Source organism: Cervus canadensis, chromosome 21 (assembly GCF_019320065.1).
Source record: "Cervus canadensis isolate Bull #8, Minnesota chromosome 21, ASM1932006v1, whole genome shotgun sequence".
Classification (NCBI taxonomy): domain Eukaryota; kingdom Metazoa; phylum Chordata; class Mammalia; order Artiodactyla; family Cervidae; genus Cervus; species Cervus canadensis.
In genome coordinates, this window is record NC_057406.1 from 19,813,990 (window position 1) to 19,830,443 (window position 16,454).

General features: G+C 35.1%; 1 protein-coding gene across 2 annotated transcripts; it reads right to left on the reverse strand.

Moving 5' to 3' along the window:
- Window positions 1–373: 373 nt before the first annotated feature.
- Window positions 374–14,586, reverse strand: LOC122423703 (killer cell lectin-like receptor subfamily I member 1). Of its 2 annotated transcripts, none has more exons than XM_043440999.1 (7): window positions 14,231–14,586; window positions 9,372–9,644; window positions 6,176–6,274; window positions 5,960–6,025; window positions 1,851–2,002; window positions 1,378–1,481; window positions 374–546 (listed from the first exon to the last, which is right to left on the reverse strand). In XM_043440999.1, exons 2-7 carry the CDS (start codon window positions 9,574–9,576, stop codon window positions 435–437), a joined length of 738 nt encoding a protein of 245 aa, XP_043296934.1. In that variant the 5' UTR covers window positions 9,577–9,644; window positions 14,231–14,586; the 3' UTR covers window positions 374–434. The 2 variants fall into 2 exon arrangements, with proteins under 2 accessions (XP_043296934.1, XP_043296935.1); XM_043441000.1 differs by lacking the exon at window positions 14,231–14,586 and adding an exon at window positions 12,062–12,199.
- Window positions 14,587–16,454: the final 1,868 nt, after the last annotated feature.

The following is a 16,454-nucleotide window of genomic DNA, read 5'->3' on the forward strand; positions in this document are numbered from 1 at the left end:
TTATAAATCTTGCTATTTCCTGTTTTTCCATTAAACCTCACCCATGTGGTTTACCACTGCAAACCTCCCGAACAATCTTAAATGTCTGTTTCACGCCAGAACCCTAACTGATATAGGTAGAAGCCCTTTTTATTTTTATATCCCTAATTTTTACAAATTTTTTAGTTCATAAAGGATGTTTGCTGACTTTATTAAATAAATAATTACTTATATGAGCTCTCATAAGGAATACTCACTCCCAAGGAATTTATGGGTGGTAAATTTTCCTCATTTTGAGTACATTTAAAATTTCGAAATGTAACTGAAGTATTTTGCATGCAGTAAAAAAAAAAATTTAAGTCATAACTAATAAAATTTTATAAAAGCAGCAACATATTTTATGCTCTTTAATTAATTAGGATTCACTAACAACTTATATTAGCAAAATTGAGCTGCTATACAGTAAACTCACACACGTAACTTTTTCCAGATGAACAGTTAGCAGGATAAACATAATTTCCTTCAATATATGCACAACCTTCTTTCTCCATTTTCAGGAATCCAAATCTGTAAAAAAAATTAAAGCAATAAAATTTTCAAATGCCAATTTTATCTCAAGCTTAAAATTAACAAAACAAACAAAATGAGAAAGAATAAAAGAACAAACTAAACAAATAAAATAAGAACAAAACCCTGAAGATTGACAGTCTTTAAGCCAAGTTTAGCAGATAATACTAAACAGTATCTAATTCTGTTTGTTTAAATAGAATTATAAGCCAAATGACAATTTATAAACCAAAGGAAATCAATCCTGAATATTCTTTGGAAGAAGCTGAATCTCCAATAATTTGGCCACCTGATGTGAAGAGCTGACTCATTGGAAAAGACCCTGATGTAGGGAGAGATTAAGGGCAAGAGGAGAAGAGGGTAATAGAGGATGAGATGTTTGGATGGCATCCTTGACCCAATGGACATGACTTTGAGCAAACCCAGGGAGTTAGTAAAGGACAGGGAAGACAGTCCATTGGGTCACGGAATTGGAAATGACTTAGAGACTGGACAACAACAAAAGCAAATCACAAATGATAAAACTATGATAGAAACATATAGATTTACAAACTTGGCTAAAACTATGCCCAAATTTCTTCTAAGAGTCCAGTAATGTTAACAATGTAAAGGTTCTAAAGCTGAGATTATTTAGAAAGAACTGACACTTCTTCCCCAACTAAATCACATAAACTGATCCTCAAAACACATAATGATTTCCTTTATCTTGGTTGCTCTTTCTGTTCCCTACACACATAACACACACACACACACACACACACACACACACACACACACACACACACACACATATAATCTAGAAAATTTCAGTTATCAAAACACCATACTTACAGGTTTTCAATTACTGTGGTGCCATCTTCCCACATCCAGGATTCACTGGTTTCATTGATTTTGAGACCTATCCATCCTTTTACTTCAAGCATTGATAAAAGTTCCTATTTGGAAACAGTCATAAACCATAAATGTGAACATATTATAATTCACTCCTTTCTGATTCAAAGATTATTGGTTAAATTTCTCCCAAGGGCTTGCACACATCTACTTAGTATTAATAAGATTTTTTCTAAAGATATCTCATTTATTAATGTGTTTTTTTTCCTAGCGTTAAATGTTCAAAAAGTGGAGTTTCTCTAACTTCTCCCTAATAAAACTGAGTCAAAGAAAGAAAATATCATAGCCTTTTGAGAACTTCAGTTTTCCCAAATTATAGCATCAATCACTAATGTTTTCAAACCAAATACAGTTACAGTATAACAACAACAACAACAAAACCAAACAAACAAAAGCAGAAGTGTCTCCCCTACCAGCTCTGCCTTGATATCGATCTTTAGAAGGTGAGTGTTAAGCTCTTCACAGGCAGCATGGCTCTCCACCCAGGTTTTGGCTTTACAGGAAAGATAATAAGAACTACTTCCAAATCCAATCCAGTGAGTTGAACAACGGTCACAGGAACATTCTAGAAAGTAAAAATATATTTAATGTGTACTCTGTACAATAAGTCACTACTACTAACACAATTCCCATATCTTCCTGTTTGTTATACAGATGGATATTAGGTAGAAAGCAAAACAAGCATTTTTTGGTAACATTTCTGGGCAAGTTTTAAACAAAACCATAGCTAACAATAATTAAGATTTAGCTCATGTTTTTAATTTTTTACTTAAAATCTGTTATAAAATTTTATCTATAAGGAAAACACATTTCAAATATAAGTTTTTTGATGTGATCAAAACTATACATGCATATTTAAAAGGCTAGGGTCTCCCCTCGTACTCCGGTGACTAAGACTCCGAGCCCCCATGCAGGAGGCCCAGGCTTGATCCCTGGTCAGGGAACTGGATCTTACATGTTGCAACTAAGAGTTTGCATGTGGCAACGAGAACTATCCCACATACCACAAAGAAGATGGACAATCCCATGTGCTGCAACTAAGACTCAGCACAGTCAAATAAATAAGTGAATAAATAAATGTCATAAATATAAAGCTAATCAATATATAATCATATGGACACAAAAAGCAACTAATGAGCTATTTCACTTTTGTCAAAATTTTTGCTATTAATTTAAATATTCCTTGCCATTTCCTTCTCCAGGAGATCTACCCTACCAAGGGATTGAACCTGTCCCTGGCATTGCAGACAGTTTCTTTACCAACTTAGCCACCAGGGAAGCGATTTAAATACACAGAATAAAATTCAGTAAGTAATTTTAAAAAACTTATACTTTAACAATTTAATAATCGTGTAATTTGTGTATTTTAAAAATTTTTTATAATCATAAAAAATGTAGACTTAGGGAGGGGAAACAAGATGGTGGAGTAGGAGGACAAGGAACTCATCTTCCTACAGGCACATCAAAAAAATATCTACATGTGTAACAATGCTCATGAAAAACTAAGTGGAAGCTGGCAGGACTGCTATAAAACCAAACAGCAGGAAACGTGTAACCCGGTACGAGGGGGACAAAAGGCATCGTTTCAGGTCCTGCACCCCCGGGAGGGGTCTGATATGAGGAGAAGGGCCTTCACCCTAAAGAGCGAGCAGGGTGAGCCACAATCTGGGCATTCCGGTCCTGAGTCCTATGCTCTGGAGACAAACCCCCTCGTCTGCTGAGACAACTGCTGGGAAGATAGAAGTGCTGGAGAAGCCTATATAGACTCTACTTATGAGGGGTGTTCATGGGCTGGTTTGCCAACAATCTGGGCGGAGAGAGCCTTGGGCTTGTGGCTACTGCATCAACACACTTTTTAATCCAAAAGGGTGATCACTCCACCCCTGCTCACTCCTCATCACAACCTGGTGTGATATCTGGGACAACCAGACCCTGGGAAAAGACTGTCTAGCTACACAGAGAGAGACTGGGAGGCCTGGGGAGTGATGGGGCGAAAAGAGGGGGTAGTGATCCCTGTCAGCGTACACACAAGGTGACAGATGGGGCAGCTATGAATATAGCTGCTACAGGGGTAGCACCCCAGGAGTCTCATGGCCTAATGCTGAGTCTCAGGCAGACATGTGTTGGGAGAGGACTTGATGTAGCAACGCAGAGACTGCCTGGGGGGCTGAGCTGTGTTTTGGGTGGGGCAGCAGCAGCCATTCTCAGCACCCACATGAGTACCTAGTGGTTCCTCTCCCAGGGAGAGCATCCCAGCTCCACCCACTCTGCACCACATCTTAGAGGTCCATCCGCGACAGACTGGTCTCGGGGGGAGAATGCCACAGAGACTGTCCACATCTCTGTCAGCTGCACTTCCTGCGGCCACGATGCCCTGACCCCAAAACCCAGCCTTCTGCACTACAGCCTTGCGCTAGATCAGGGATGAACACAACAGAGGAAGGGATGCAAGCCCAGGTTGCCTCTGAGCCTGGGAAATCCCATGGACAGAGGAACCTGGCAGGCTACAGTCCACAGAGTTATCATTTACACATAATAAAAGACAGTTTTGAAATACACAATTTGATAAGTTTTGATAATGAATATACCTCTGTAACTTCCCCTGCAATTAAACTTTAGAATATTTCCATCAACACAGAAGTTAATTTATGTTACTTCCCAACTAATGTTCCACACCCCTACTTCACCCGAACAATCATGGATCTGATTTATATCACTGCAAATTATTTTTTTACCTTTTTAAGAAGCTCGTATAAACATAATCCCTCAAGATCAATTCTTTTGCATCTTTTCCCACTCAGTATGTTTTTGAATCTTATCTATTGTGTGTATAGAGATTTCATTCCTTTTCATTATTGAGTAGTCTATTATTTACTAACCCACAATTTGTAATCCATTCATCTGGAGGTTTATATTTGGATTGCTTATAATTTTTAGTTATTACATATAAAGTGTCTCTACTAGATATTTTTGTACATGTCTTATGTGGACATATGCCTTCATGTCTCTTTTTTAAATGTCTAAGAGTAGGCTTGTTAAGGGCTTGTGTCAGTACAGTTAACGCCACATCCTTACTAAAGCTTGTTACTGTCAGTCTTTCAAATTCTAACCATATTGGTGGTTGTGTAATGCTAACTCATTGGGGTTATAATTTTCATTTCCTTAATTTCCTGTTTGATTGCTTTTTATTTTCAAATTAGGTGAATGAAAGGAAAACAAAAACACAAGCAATGTGAATGGCTAATATTTGACATTGATTTTTTTTTTTTCTGAGAGACAACAAGCAGTTTCTCAAGTCAATCACTAATTTAAACAAAAAATTAACAACTGATGTGTCTAGTCTCTGTTTATTGCATCTGTTGAGATTTTCTCTTTTTAACTCAAAGAATTTATTTTTAATTAGACTTGAAATTAGTTCTTTCCATCTTTTTTAATCTTTACTTAGACTTCCTCTTTCATAAATGTTTGGTCCTTTTTAATTTCTTAAGGAGTGTTAAACCAAACTATTTTTATGTTATGCAAAAACTACTGCATTATTTTTATTATTTTCCTTTTTTTTCTTTCTTTATCCCCCCTGCTTATAGGAAATGTTCATCAGGAATACTCATGAGGAATGTCTTTGGCCTCAGTGACAAAGGCACCCTACCCTTTTGGTTTTAGTGTATGGAAAAAGAGATACCTTTCTTGGCAAATGCATCTGTGCTGAGAATCTAACACTGTTCTTGAAAAAAGAAAGATTTCCATGAAAAAAATCAGAGGGGAACCATCCCAACTTCCTGAAAAAAGAGACAGAAACATTCTCTCCCTTTCTCTCACAGTCTTTCTCTTTCCTTTAAGTGCTGAATTTACTGCTAGGAATTTGAGTAAACTTGCAATAAGTGAAAAAAAAAGAAAAAGAATTCAAAACAATAACAGCTTTCTATATCATAGCCATTGTATCAATGTATAAATAAAATTAATGTATTTTAATAAAATCAAAATGCTTCTAACTTCATAAATGCTAGAGAAATCATCTCCATGAGGGAAAGCTAGAAACAAAACTCCTTTACTTTTCATTTGTTTTCCTTTCCTCTTTGCCCTCTTCACCCATTTCTCTTGCTCCCACCTTAATATAATTTATACTCCATTTTCTCCTAAAAATAATCAAATCACAAACAATACTTATCTATTATACATAATACTTTGGGTCTTCTTGCATTCTCCTATGTCATCTTTCTCATCTTGCCCAATATTAATAGTTCTGTGATAAAAGATTGAGCATGCCATAAAAGAGGATTTTTCTGATTCACTGAAGTTTTCTGAATGTTAGGAAAACAAACCTTTTAACCCTAATAATCAATATTGCTGCTGCTACTGCTGCTAAGTCGCTTCAGTCATGTCTGACTCTGTGCGATCCCATAGATGGCAGCCCATCAGGCTCACCCATCCCTGGGATTCTCCAGGCAAGAACACTGGAGTGGATTGCCATTTCCTTCTCCAAATAATCAGTATTAGAAGTAGATAAAACAGAGAGAGTACTCACCATCATTTTTAGAAGATGGAGTGGGAACAGGTGATATTTTTTGGTTTGGGTCTTTGTTGGAAAATACTATGGCAAAAATCATGGTAATAATTAGTTTTGTTTAGGATAAAATAATGAGGACAATAAAAATTCAGTCTTGATTACAAATCATTGAAACATATTATGTTGTTGATATATTGACTGTACCAAGGACAGATTATTTTCTTAATTACTTACAGTTTGCAAGCAAGACACACACTGTTATCAATAAGACCACACACAGGGTCCCCAGACTCCCAGTTATCACTTGCCAGGCTGTAGATCGGTGGTTTAACACTAAAGGAAATAGAAACAATGATGGTTTCATCATTTCCCACAAACCATCAAATATGAAATTTAAATCCATTATGTTTCACTCTCAGAGGGCAGTCATTCATTTCCCAATCCTTGTATGAATTCTTTGATACTCAGATTGCCTCCTTTTTAGCTTTTTCTTGACCTCAATTCTTTCTGATCCTGTTTAAGGCCCCAGAAATGTCATCTGACTCACCAGCATCTTTGAGTATCCCTCGCCTAGTCATCTATAAATTATTAACTCTGAGCAATTTGAAAATATACTCTCAGCTAGGAGACTTAAAAATGAAATACACCTAGAGAAAACAATGCTGTCATGTAAAAAAAATTATTTTCACAATTCTATGTGAATATTAATATTCACTCATTAGCCAACCAATCAGTCAAGGGGGAAATAGCAAAATACATTTTCGCTCTTTGTTGAGATGAGAAATAATTATCATAAATTTCGCAAAGACATACAAGTATGTTCACCAAGTTTTAACCTGGACACATGAGAACAGGAAATACATTTATCAAAAAAACAGACATTTCACTGAAAGCTGGTGGAAAGTAAGAGCTAATTATTTCTTGAAGTACGAAAGACATGGAGGAGGTCTTCCACTCGGGTTGTTGTTTAGGCTCTAAGTCCTGTCTGACTCTTCTGTGACCCTGTGGACTGTAACCCACCGGGCTCCTCGGTCCATGGGATTCCCTAAGAAACAACACTGCAGTGGGTTGCCATTTCCTGCTCCAGAGGATCTTCCTGGCCCAGGGATCAAACTCGAGGAGAGTCATCAATAAATGGTTTTAGATGACAGGAAGTTTGATGTATTCATGGAACTGAAATTATAGTCTGACTGGAATTCAGGGAGCAAAGGGGGAATGGAAGTGGAGAGATAACCTGTAAGACTATAGGATTATTATTGTTTCTAACTTTAAGAACGGAGAAGGCAATGGCACCCCACTCCAGTACTCTTGCCTGGAAAATCCCATGGACGGAGGAGCCTGGTAGGCTACAGCCCATGGGGTCGAGAAGAGTCAGACACGACTGAGTGACTTCACTTTCACTTTTCACTTTCATGCACTGGAGAAGGAAAGGCAGCCCACTCCAGTGTTCTTGCCTGGAGAATCCCAGGGCCGGGGGAGCCTGGCGGGCTGCCGTCTATGGGGTCGCACAGTGTTGGACATGACTGATGTGACTTAGCAGCAGCAGCAGCAGCAACTTTAAGAACAGTATGAAATCTTTGCAGACACTGATTTTAAAAAGATATGACCATTTTTCTTGAAACATAAGAAAGGATTGAAAAATGTGTAGAGTGGAAGATGAGAAACTTTTAGAGAGTCTGTGTCAGTAATCTTCATGAAAGCAGGTAGACATCAATCCAAGAGAGAAGCAGATTATTTGAACACGTGTTCCTTTTCAAGATTGCTTGAATGTGTCATAGATGAAAGAGTGTAAGGAGTCAAATTTCCAAGTTTAGAAATTAAACAGTGTGGTGGATAAATATTAGCATGTCTAATCTTAGTTTTGGTCAACTTCTTCCCAAAGTCCACTTTGACTACAAAAAAAAAAAAAAATTATCAAGCCTCAGTAAGACTCTAACTCAAGCACCAGGAAATTTATTATTTTACAAGGAAGTTGAAACCATGAATTTCCTTATCTTGACCACCTTCCTGAATGTATGAATATTCATATATTCTACCTTACTATATGGACATTCATATATTCAACCTTATTATCTTCTTTTCAATTCAGAGGAAAAGCAATTTCTTTATGGCCTAAGTTAAAACCTCCTGTATGCCCTAATTACTCCATGCCACCCAGTCTCCTTTAGAACATTTATTTTCTAAGAGAAAGTTTCTCTTTTTTGCCAGCTTCTTCATCATCTCTTTCTATAAATTTTGTCACATCTGTCCACGTATGGGCTCAGACCTCTCAAAATCTAATGTAATTCCTTGTTATTCGTACAGGTCTTTCATTTATTATCATCATTTCTCTTATATTGTTTTTTTTTCAGTGAAAATTGTAAAAATGTTTTCTGGATTAATTTTATTTCCATAATAAATTTCTTTCAACCTCTTAACCCTTAGTTGTGGCTTATATGCTTTTCTTGGCACTCAAAGAGAAATCCCAATTTTTTGGACTTTGCCAAACCCCAAATTTTTGGACTTTACTAAGTCCAAAGAAATAATTTTCCACTTGTCATTTATTAGACATAGTTTATTTTCTCCTTCTCTCTGGACATGCATTTCGTATCCTTCTTGAATCTTCCTCTGCTTAAGTCATAAATGTTCTTTTTCTCTGTGATAGACTTTTCACCCATATTGCCTCTGTTTGCAATCTTACCTACTAACATAAGTCTTTCCTACCCTTTTCCATCCTCTTCTGGGACATCTAGCCTTTAAAATCCAATTTCTTTATGGACATTTTCCTCTGAACTGATCAAGAGACAATTCAAATTTCATATATGATCTGCCTTTACTAGATTAAACATATTTTTCTTAATGATGAGTAAGATGATTAACTACTCAGTCACTTAGGTTAGGAACATTGTTATCATATTCTACTCATTTTTCAGCTTTAACTCCAATATCCAATTAATCATTATTATATTTTTCTGTAATCTATCTTTCCTCTAACAAATTCTGTTAGTTTTTTTGAAGCTAAGTGGTTATTGCAGCTTCATCTTTATAGGTATCATAGGTTTGGATCAGGGTCACAGCAAAAATTCAAAAACAGTTGTGGGAGTGAGTTACATTGAACTGAATTGAAGACTAATAACAAGAATTATTTTTTAAATTATTTTAAAAATAAGCAGTAGAATTTACACAATAATTCTCACAAGTAATACAATTCTGTAGGAATATTTTGGAGAAAATGAACATAGTGAAAGATTATTCAAGAGGCAAAAAATTTCATGGTAATATCTAAAATAACTAAGGAGAGTGCTGAACATAGGTAATCAGTGTAATGAGGCAAATTTATTATACAAAGGTGTTGAAAGAAGTAATTTTCTAAACCCAAGAATCAAGATCTAGCAAATAGCAAAATATAATACATGTAAAAATGTACCTTTTCCAAAAAAAAAAAATGTACCTTTTCCTTTTTTCTGTTTTCTGTGCTGAAGATGAGAAGATCTGGGAAATTTCAGTTCCATGTAGTCTACTTGCTGTTCTCTTGACTGGACATTACTCTGATTTGTCTCGGATGTTTTTTGCTGTTGAGACTTCGAAAATTTTGGTTCTGTGTAGATTAGCTCTTGCTTGGTTACAATATCTTTGTTTTGCTTACTCTTAAGCATTTTTTCTTTTTTTAAACTTAGACTGCTTCAGCTCAATCTGGGTATCTTTCTGTGTCTCTCTTTAATATCTGTGCAGTAGAGAAAAGTGAGGGAAAAGGTTAAGTGGTGATTATATCAAATCAGACAGTGAAAAATGCATTCATTCTGAAGTACAAGTAAGCTTTTAGGTATAACATTAAAAGGATAAAAAAGGGAGGAAATGAGAGATTAAACTTCCCTCTCACTTTGCAGTCCTTATTCAGAAAAATAGTTTATTCTCCTTTAATAAGATTAATAAGATACATTTCATTTCCTTTCTGAATCAGGGTTTCAAAGGAGTAGGTTTAAAATAGATGTGTTTTCCCTAATCAACATTTTCGATATAATGAATAGTGTCAACAATGTGTGAACTATGGTTAAAACACAGCTATATTAACAAAGGTTTAATTATTTAAATTTAATATTAAAATTTTTATTTCAAATCACTTTGACATAAAGTTTACTGTATCACTGAAATAATTCATTAGGCAGTAGATTCTTGACTAATAGAGGGAGAAAAACCTGTCTTTCATGAACTAGGTAAATTCTACATTTGCCTAACAACCATGTATCTCTCAATCTGCCAGCCTAACATCATTTTTCTACTTAACTAGATCATATTTATTTGCAAGCACACACACACACACATACAGAGGCAAACAAACAAGCCATCTAAAATTAAGCAACAATACCAATGAATTGCCAAAATGGGACAAAAGAAATTAAAAGGTCATGCATAAAATTTTTTAAATTTATTGGCTCATTAATAAAGAAAGAAATAAAAATGAAAATAATAGAGCACATTTCACCTGTGATAACACTAAATAATTAATATTTTGTTGAATTGGCACATGATTGTGAGTACAAAATTATCAATATTTATGAAAGCATAAAGTAAGTAGAATTTTAACCAGCAATTCTATCTTAAGCAATTTATCTTACAAAATATTATTTAAATATTCAAAGTTATGCAGAACCTATCTTTTGTTTTTATTTACTAAGAGCTAAATTGGAAAAACAAAGAGCAAAATGTTATCAACAGAATTCACTATTAAGGAAGGTGTTAAAGCTATGGTACATTTATACCACAGTATACTATTGTTTAATGTAACAGATATTATTTTTATATATTATTATATTGTATAATGGAATTTATATTTTTAAAGCAAAATAATAGATTTCTCAACAGGCTGTATTTTCAGTGGTTACTTGTAGGTAGAGTTTTGGCATACATTGCTCTCTATTTTATTGAAAATAAAAGAATGCATGATACAAGCTATTTATTTTTTTGTTATTTACTTATTTATTTTACACTTTTTTTAAAATTTTGAATATTTAGAAGTATTGAATAACAAACAATTTTATTCATAAAGCCTTTTCCATATCCTATATTTATCCTTCTATAAATTTACTAGGAGTAAATTTTGAAAAAACTGGGATAAACTTATTTTCAAATTAAGAATTTTTCTCACCTCCTCAAATTGTTTTCTGAAAGTTTTGACCAATTCATTTAGCACCAGCAAAAACTTGATATTTAAGAGTATACTGACATTGTAAGAATGTTGCTGTTTAAATGTTTAGCACAATTAAACTGCCTTTTTCTTTGTACCAAAAAAGAAAGAAAAATGAGTATTGTTTTTGAGAGTTGATAATTAAATAAGCATGATCTAGGAAATGCTAAAAGTGATAGAATCAGATGGAATATTAGTTCAAATTGAAGCAATACATAGACTTAGATTGCAAATTTCACAACATATACTTGAACGAATTTCAGATAAATCAAAATGTTAAATGCAAACCATGAGATGATAAAATTAATAAAACATTCAAAGAAAGTATAAGTAAATTGTTGTAAGTTTCTAATCACACATAGACAAGAAAGTTAGGTTGAATTATAAAAAATCATTTTATTGCTAATGTAAAGACTTTTTTGTCAATAATAACCACATGAAAGACTTTTTCTTCATCACTTAACAAAGAAATACAGACTAACATATTAATGATATAGATGTTAACCTACAGAATCAGTAAATCAAATTCAACCACACAGAGTTGGACAATGTGCAGGAAAACAGACATTCATTTACACAGACCTTTGATTAATTTAAATCTTTCCCTTCTGGAAAATAATTAGCCAGTATGTATGGAAACCCAATAATGAAAACATCAACTGATCCAACATTTTAAAATAATGAGAAAAATATGGGTTATTTAATAAAAGAGGCTAAACAGTTGGAGAAAAAAACAACAGGAAAATTCCAAGGCAAAGAATCAAAAAATACAAAAGATAGCTGCATTCATACTCCACACCATTGTTTACAAAATGAGAGTGTAACATAATTTTACAGAAATGATTTTCTTCCTAAACTGCAGTACATTATGAGTTGACTGTTGATATAACTGTCAAAAATTATATATAATTTTAACTTATTGAGAGAAGGAAATAAACAGAAACAATCATACTCACCAACTTGAAGAATAAATTTAAAAATAAACTTGGTAGGAAAATCAAAGATACTAAACAATACAAAGATACTAAACAATATAAAATTGCTATATGCTGAAAATAAAGTTATACAGTAGATAATCTGGTGTAAGAACCTTCAGGGAAGATTCTTGGTTGAAAAATAATCTAATAATGACTTATAATCACTTGCTATTCAAAGCATGTGTGAAAAACTACAAAGGAAGTTTTCATGAAACTACTCATTTGTAGTTTACCTCCCCCACAAAAGACGAATCAGAAAATAAAAAATACCTTTGGTATTTCAAAAAGGATTTCATAAATTACAAATTTTCAACTTAAAATGTATAAGAAAAATATTACTTTTAATGGCTGCTTAATAAAAGTATTTTAATATCAAGCCTGAGGCCTTAAAGGAAAAGAAAAATGGACCAATTACATATTGTATTAGAGATTACACAAAATAAGAGTACCATGGGATACATGGGAAAGTATGTAGTTGTGACAATAAAAATTATGTTTTAGGCTTTCCTGGTTAAATTATAATAGATAATTCTTAATTCTTGGTTACTACTTAGTGATAGTTGATATCACCACCCAGAAAATGAAGTTTATTTTTACGTTGTGTTTATTATAGCATACAATATAGTTTGTCAGCTTAATATCAGCTTCCCTGATGGCTCAGTTGGTAAAGAATCAGCCTTCAATGCAGGAGACCCCAGTTGGATTTCTCAGTGGGGAAGATCCGCTGCAGAAGGGATAGGCTACCCACTCCAGCGTTCTTGGGCTTCCCTTGTGGTTCAGCTGGTAAAGAATCCACCTGCAATGCGGGAGACCTGGATTCAATCCCTGGGTTAGGAAGATACCCTAGAGAAGGGCATGGCAACCCACTCCAGTATTCTGACCTGGAGAATTCCATGGACTATAGAGTCCATGGAGTCCTAAAGAGTTGGGCATGACTGAGTGTCTTTCACTTTCACTTTCATAATATAGTTTAATATAGTCATATAAAGGTCCATCTAGTCAAGGCTATGGTTTTTCCAGTGGTCATGTATGGATGTGAGAGTTGGACAGTGAAGAAAGTTGAGTGCTGAAAAATTGATGGTGTTGAACTGTGGTGTTGGAGAAGACTCTTGAGAATCCCTTGGACTGCAAGGATATCCAACCAGTCCATCCTAAAGGAAATCAGTTCTGGGTGTTCATTGGAAGGACTGATGCTGAAGCTGAAACTCCAATACTTTGGCCGCCTGATGCGAAGAGTTGACTCATTGGACAAGACCCTGATGCTGGGAGGGATTGGGGGCAGGAGAAGGGGGATAACAGAGGATGAGATGGCTGGATGGCATCACCAACTCGACGGACATGAGTCTGAGTAAACTCCGGGAATTTGTGATGGACAGGGAGGCCTGGTGTGATGTGATTCATGGGGCCACAAAGAATCGGACACGACTGAGCGACTGAACTGAACTGAACTGAACTCTGTGTGTGTGTGTGTGTGTGTGTTTGTGTGTGTTAGTTGCTCAGTCATGTCTGACTCTTTGTGACCCCATGGATTGTAGCCTGTCAGACTCCTCTGTCCATGGGATTATCCAGGCAAGAATACTGGAATGGTTAGCCATTCCCTTTTACAGGAGACCTTCTAAACCCAGGAATCAAACCTGGGTCTCCCAGGCAGGCAGATTCTTTAATGTCTGAGCCACTTGGGAAGACTGGTGTGTTATAATAAATAACTATACATATAATTTGAAAGACTTCCATGATCAGCAGCTTATGGGTAAAAAAGAAAACATTTTAATATAAATTTCCAAATGTGTCTCAGTTAGTACCTGATGACTGAGAAACACAGTACAGACACATCTTTTTCAAGTCTCTTCCACTTATTTATGACTCTAACATTCATTTTCCCTCCTCTCATCATGGCTTATGTGCTCCCAGGCATCCTCATTATTGACCAGGCTGATGAATCACAGTATTCTGATCCATCAATGTCCATATGAACCATCCTCTTATATCCCGATTACACAATTTCTCTGTCTCCTCATCTACAGTAACTTCCTCATTCTGCCACAGTCAAGTCCTCCTATGGGAACACATTGGTCTTTGAATATCTTTAAGTATTTCATCTCAAAAAAAGTCTTACATAAACTTAGCACCCTCCACAAACACTCTTACCTTTCAAGATTGCTCATTTATCTCTCTCCAAAATGAAAATGCTCTGATCTCATTGATGTCTGCAGCCCATTTGACCTCATTCCACTCTATCAGTATACTTCTTTCTTCACCTTCTTTCAGGTCAACCTTGATTCTCTTCTGCCAGTCACTAACTTCCTTGAACATTTTCTGGTCCCACTTGTTCAGTAAAATCACCCTATGTATGAGATAAATTATCTGTTCCTCTCCATCAACACCTGAGAAGCCAAGTGCTTTTTAGAAAAGATCAGATTTACTGCAATATAAATTCACAGTCACCAACATGAAATTGCTTTAATGCTGCTGGGAGTCCTGTTGCTTTCTTCAGGTCATCATTCTTTCACATTCTCTGAAACTAATTTTATCACACATTCTCCATTGTTAACAAATGTCTCCTCCACACCCTCTCTTTGTTCTCAGAAGATGACCTATATCACAGTAAAAGAAAAAGTACCAGATTACCTCATCTTTCTCCACGTATATGCACGCATCTTATTTTCTCTCCTGTTCAACAGAGGTGATTTCCTTCCTCTTCAATAAAGCCAATTTCAACTATATTTGAATCTGTCCACTCCACTGCCCGAGAATCACACACTATTTATCACTCTGCTTTTTTTTTGAATATTCAATATCTTCTTAGTACTATCCTTCACATCAGTTTAAAATTAAACACAATTTTCACCATCATTAGACCTCAATCCCAATAAAAAATACTATCTTTGCTCTCTAACACACTTAGAAAAATTCTTAAAGTGCCATTGAATTTCATCACCATTTATTATATTTTATTCTCACTACTCAAGCCATTGCATTCTAACTCCTACCTAATGACTCCTCGGCATCAGCACACCGTTAGATCATAAGTGATCTCTGCTTCACTAAATGGATCCTTTATTTCTGTTTTAGTTGAACTTTTAATAGAATTCATTACCATTCACCACTTCTTTCTTCTTAACCATTTCTTCTTTATATTTTCTTGGTCTCTTCATCCACCGTCCTTGTCTCAATTACTACTTATAACATGTTTACACATGTGCACATGCTGAGATTTCTTCTTTAGGTTTCAGCTCACTTATTCTTTGTCAGTTAGCATCTCCTCAAATGTCCAAAATATTAACAACTGAAACTGCACACCTCAAAAATGAAACAAAGTAAACAATATCATCATCCCGCATATGTTCTTATTTTAGTGAAGGTCACCGTTTTTCAACTTGTTGAAAGAGCAAGGAATCTGGAATTCCCCCAATTTATTGTTTGTATATCTATGTCAATTACAAGATTTGACCTATTTTAAATAAGAAATTATTCTCAAATTGCCTGCCTCTGCTCTGGCCTTGTCTTTGAAAGCGTTATACACTTTCTTCTATCTTTTTGCTCTTGCCGCATCATTCCTCTTTAATTAAATGAACTATTTTTCCTAACATCACTGGGTCTTCACACACCCTAATATTCTTGCCTAAATTGTTCTTTGTCCTTTTCTTTACCTAACTAACTGAAATAATTCAGTTTGTAAAATATCTGTACCAATCTATACTCCCTTAGAATTCTTCAGGGAACTCCGACACTAGGTTAGTTACCTGTATATTATTTCTCATAGTATCAGGTTGATAATTTACCTTTTTTGAGGCAATAATCAATACTGAAAGCTAAAAATAATTTCTGTAGTTATTTGACTGATATATATTTTCTCCAACAATTCTAATTTCCATAAGAATATATCCATTACTATTTATCATTTTAGGTCCTGACATAGTAGACAACCAGACATGTTACTTAAATGGGTGAATCAGAAAATAAATAATAGAACACTCTATAAGTTGTGCTTAAACAGCTAGATATACATATGTATATACATAATGTATATACATATACATTAAACTTAGCTCCCTATATCAGGCAAATGAAATGCTAAACATAAGTATATGTATAAGGCAATAAACGGCTTCCCAGCTTACACTAGGAGTAAAGAACCTGCCTGCCTAGGCCGGAGACCTAAGAGATGAAGGTTTGATCCCTGGGTCAGGCAGATCCCCTGGAGGAGGGAATGGCAACCCACTTCAGTATTATTGCCTGGAAAATCCCATGGATTTTTCTACAGTCCATAGGGTCTCAAAGAGTTGGACACAACTGAAGTGACTTAGCATGTACACATATAAGGGAATAAAACATAGAAAATGTATTTTTAATCTTTGAGAAAGGTAAAAAA

What these genes read in the sequence shown, in the direction of transcription:
- LOC122423703 (XM_043440999.1), bottom strand. Translation starts at nt 9,576, where the DNA reads ATGCTTAAGAGTAAGCAAAACAAAGATATTGTAACCAAGCAAGAGCTA. An exon ending in GTGTGTCTTGCTTGCAAACT is followed by an intron (nt 6,026 to 6,175) that starts GTAAGTAATTAA and finishes TTTTTGCCATAG; the next exon opens with TATTTTCCAACAAAGACCCA. An exon ending in TCGATATCAAGGCAGAGCTG is followed by an intron (nt 1,482 to 1,850) that starts GTAGGGGAGACA and finishes GTTTCCAAATAG; the next exon opens with GAACTTTTATCAATGCTTGA.